Below are 4730 nucleotides of genomic sequence, written 5' to 3' on the forward strand. Positions count from 1 at the left end.
TATATATATATATATATATATGACAAAAAAGGAAAAGAAAATTAATTGGCATTGCAAAAAATTTACAACAGAATTGACAACATGTTAGGAATTTCATAAACAATAGAAGCAACACAAGAAAGAACGAGAACTTACTATCAAGGAATGATTGGAGCACAGTGCGATTCAGATCACATTCTTATCGGAGCACCCATTGCATTTGCGCAACTAAACCTACCTCTTCCAGATTCAGAGTTTATTAGCATGTTCGATATTGGCCAAACCTTTAACTCCGAAATATTCTGTGAAGAGTGTGTGATTAAACCAGTTATCATTTCGTAGCTTGAAGCTTTCGTCTACAATCAACTTTGAATCGAGCACGGTAATTATCCACTTTCAGCTTTTCCAGCAATTCTACTAGAAATTATTTTTCCTTCGAGGAACCATGGACTTCAACCAGGGTAAGCAGACAGGTGCATTTCTGTACGTCCTGTTTGTGTTTTTAGTATTCATATCTTTAGTCTGTGTCCATTTTGTATACAACTGTTCTTATTGTTTCTGTTTTCGGTAGATTTCCCCACTATCGCAAAGCGATGAATTGAAGCTACTGCTGCTGGAAGCCCTCAGCCTATTCATTCCTGGTGGCGTAGATTTTGCTTCGATTTCTCACACTACCACTACTACTACTACTACTACTACTACTACTACTACTACTACTACTACTACTACTAGTTCTACTACTACTACTACTACTACTACTACTACTACTACTACTACTACTAATAATAATAATAATAATAATAATAATAATAATAATAATAATAATAATAATAATAATAATAATGACCTGATGTAGAGCCTGGCAGTGGCTCTGATGGCTTCTCATCTTAACTGATTGGAAGTGTTATCATGGACATTGTTTTGTCTTGGTATAAAAGATGGGCTACAGCAAATATTCTGCTCAATACCAGCGATTTGCTTGTCAGTTGCTTCATCATAACCAGTTGAGCATGCCCCTTAGTGGCTGACGATATGTGCATCTCTGATCACGAGCAGAAGTAGTTGGGGAGTATCATAGCCATGTGCTGGAGTTTGGATAATTCACCTATGGAAACGTGACTGTTTTGTTCATCATCCTTAAACAACCCTTATTCAGGGACCTTTTGAGCGGGATGAGCTAGGAGACCCGAAGAAAATTGTAACTGGGCACCACCTGCAAGGTCATGCGCTGTTTATCTTGATATGAGATCACCATGTCACGCACATATGATTGTGATGCTTGTACCTGGTGTACCCTAATCAGACGGGTAGTCATTATGGGTATAATGGGCTTCGTATATTTTACCCCAGTCTCACTCTCTCATTGTCGTATATTTTACCCCAGTGTCACTCTCTCATTCAAGAATAATGATTATCATTCTTTCTACTATAGGTACTAGTCCTGAAATTTGGGGAAGGGGGAAGTCGATTACATCGACCTCAGTATCTCACTGGTACTTAATTTATCGACCCGAATGGATAAAAGGCAAAGTAAAGATCGTCGGAATTTGAATCCAGATTGTAGTGACGGGCGAAATACTGTTAAGCATTTTCCCAACGATTCCGCCAGCTAGCTGTCTTAATAATAATAATAATAATGATAATAATAATAATAATAATAATAATAATAATAATAATAATAATAATAATAATAATAATAATAATAATAATAATGATAATAATAATAATAATGATAATAATAATCCTTTCTACTAAAGGTGTTACTATTATTATCATTATTATTATTATTATTATTATTATTATTATTATTATTATTATTATTATTATTATTATTATCATTATTGCTGCTGCTGCTGCTGTTGTTGTTGTTGTTGCTGTTGTTGTTGTTGTTGTTGTTGTTGCTATTGTTGTTGTTTGGCGAGCTGGCAGAATCGTTAGCATGCCCCGAAAAATGCTTAGTGGCATTTCGTCCGTCTGCACGTTCTGAGTTCAAATTCTGCCGTGTCGATTTTACTTTTCACCTTTTAGGGGTCGATAAACTAAGAACCAGTGAGGCACTGGATTTGGTGTAATCGACTTACCCCTATCCCGAAAGTGTTGCATAGAATGTTGAGCGATGGCTTGGAAACAGTATGGCGAAGTGGAGAATGGAACTGACAGCATATGAAACAAGTTTAGGGACAATAGAAACCTGGACAGGCATCTTCCAAGGGGAGTACCTGTTCCCACTGATCTTTGTACTGTGCTTGATACCACTAACACTGATTCTGAGGAAAGCAAAGGCTGGGTATGTATTCAAGAGCCGCCATCAAAAAGTCAACCACTTGTTATTCATGAATGACTTCAAACTTTGTGATAAAAAGGAATCCCAAGTCATTTTCCTCGTTGATACGGTGTATACTTTCAGTGTTGATGTCAGAATGGAATTCGGACTGAAAAAATGTGGTGTGTTACTCTTGAAGAGACTATGTATGGACGGGCTAGCGATACCGTCGGGGAAAGTTATGAAGTAGATAGAAGAGGCGGGTTATAAGTACTTGAGGATATTGGTAATTAGTGGATAAATTGATGGAGAAAGAAATGACAGGAAAATTTAAGGTGTAGTACTTGCGCAGATTGAGACTGATCCTCAAGTTGAAATTAAACGACGGAATAAGATTGAAGCTATCAACATCTGGGCGGCTTCACTCTTTAGATATGGACCAGGGGTAATCACATTGACAACAGACGAACTAAGCAGCTTAGACAGAAAGACAAGGAAGTTGCTGACTAGATATGGGATACTCCACCCAAAACGTGACACAGACAGACTATATGTACCAAGAAAAAGATGGGGAAGAGGACTGATTGGATGCGAACACAGCATTAGGGCAGAAGAAAACAACATATCGTGGTATGTAAAAAATGCCACAGAACCACTATTATTGGAAGTAAGAAGTCAGGTTTGAGCAGGATCGAAGATTGCAAAGATAAAGCACTGTACAAGCACTTGAAAATGAATGAAACTGAAAATAGGTGGATGAAGAAAAGAATGTATGGACAATTTGCTGGGAGGTAGCACTTCCCTCTCTACTCTGATTTTCCTATTCAAATGAAAAAGTTGATGAGGGTTTGGCCAAAGAAGAAAGTGCCTGTCATCAGCCCTTTCAACTTGGTCCACCACACAACCGCTTTCGCTAAGGCTATCGGACAAAGAAACACTGCCTGCCCTTCCCGGCCAAAAGAAGGTGGCGGGGTGATCTTCACGATGGACTCAGTCGATAGCCGGATTCGTCCTACACGCGACAGCAGGTGTTCGACATAAATCCACAAGTCAGCAATGGACGAGTGGGTAGTGTGCATCTCGGGCAGGCCCGGCTAACGGCACTTCGTGCCTGTAGAGTTTATTCCGAAATGGTAATGCCCCTCTCCCCGCCCGGCTAGCACTGCCAGGCCAAGGATTTTTGGTAATTATCCATAGGACCCGGAAGTCCTCCGAAACAGACTAACCAGTTCATTCTCGTCGACGCGCAGAAATTCCTTGAGAACGTCGTCGCACTCGCCCGTCACTAGCTCTCTAAGCCTGTGTAGAACTTCCACCAACCACATTGTCCGACTGACAGAAGGTTGTCAGGACATGACAACACTGTAAATGCCAGGCGCCCTGTCACGGTCTACGCTTGACCAAGTACTGTAGCTCAGTCAAAGAGATCATTTTGTGTGTAATAGAGTGGACAAAGTTGGTGAATGAATTATTCAAAGCATTATGTTTACAAAATTGAATTTGAATTTATTTTATAATTCTTATTTCTTTGCATACATCATATATATATATGTATGTATTTATGTATTTATGTATGTATGTATGTATGTATGTATGTATGTATGCGTGTATGTATGCATGTATGTATGTATGTATGTATGCATGTATGTGTGTATGAATGTATGTGTGATTCTTCGTGGTTGTGCTTCATCGGTATGGAGTGACAGATAGACAATCCTGGTTATAGTCTTCATCCTAAATTAAGTAAAAAATAAAAAAAGAGAGAAAGTGAAACTAAAATGGTAAGAGAGAAAAATATACCTTAATATACTAAAGCAATTATTCAGAGTTAAAATGCAAGTTGGATGAGAGATATCTTGTTTTCTGCTTCTTTTCTGATTTATTTTTATATTTTATATTTTCATTTATTTATTAATTTTTTTTATATGTATGGGTCATATTTGCAAGTCGTTTTGCATGCGTGCTTTGAAATCTATTGTATTCTGCTTTGTCTTTTCGTTAATAAAGAGATTTGGGAAAAATATCTGCAATAATTTTGTGAGAAATAATTTGGCATTTGTTCGTTGGGGTATTACTGTTTCACTCAGGAGTGTTTGTGAATTGGTTCAACATTGCCATGAGGAAATGGAGGCGCAATGGCCCAGTGGTTAGGGCAGCGGATTCGCGGCCATAGGATCGTGGTTTCGATTCCCAGACCGGACTTTGTGAGTGTTTATTGAGCGAAAACACCTAAAGCTCTACGAGGCTCCGGCAGGGGATGGTGGCGAACCCTGCTGGACTCTTCCACGACAACTTTCTCTCACTCTTCCTGTTTCTGTTGTGCCTGTAATTTAAAGGGTCAGCCTTGTCACACTGTGTCACGCTGAATATCCCCGAGAACTACGTTAAGGGTACACGTGTTCCGTTGATCCGATCAGCTGGAACCCTCGACGTCGTAAGCGACGGAGTGCCAACAAGAAGCCATGAGGAAACTCGTCTTCAGATGCAT

The 4730-nt window shown here is 39.1% G+C and overlaps 1 protein-coding gene across 1 annotated transcript in view; it reads right to left on the reverse strand.

The window, feature by feature from the left end:
• Positions 1 to 3722: 3722 nt before the first annotated feature.
• The window catches only part of LOC106876422 (uncharacterized), a 13990-nt gene continuing 12982 nt past the window's right edge, over positions 3723 to 4730 (reverse strand). Inside the window, exon 8 of the mRNA XM_014924965.2 lies at positions 3723 to 3976. Within this exon, the coding sequence (XP_014780451.1) occupies positions 3975 to 3976 (2 nt within the window). The 3' untranslated portion in view covers positions 3723 to 3974. The remainder of the gene's footprint in view (positions 3977 to 4730) is intronic.

This window comes from Octopus bimaculoides, chromosome 5, assembly GCF_001194135.2.
Source record: "Octopus bimaculoides isolate UCB-OBI-ISO-001 chromosome 5, ASM119413v2, whole genome shotgun sequence".
In the NCBI taxonomy this organism is placed as follows: Eukaryota; Metazoa; Mollusca; class Cephalopoda; order Octopoda; family Octopodidae; genus Octopus; species Octopus bimaculoides.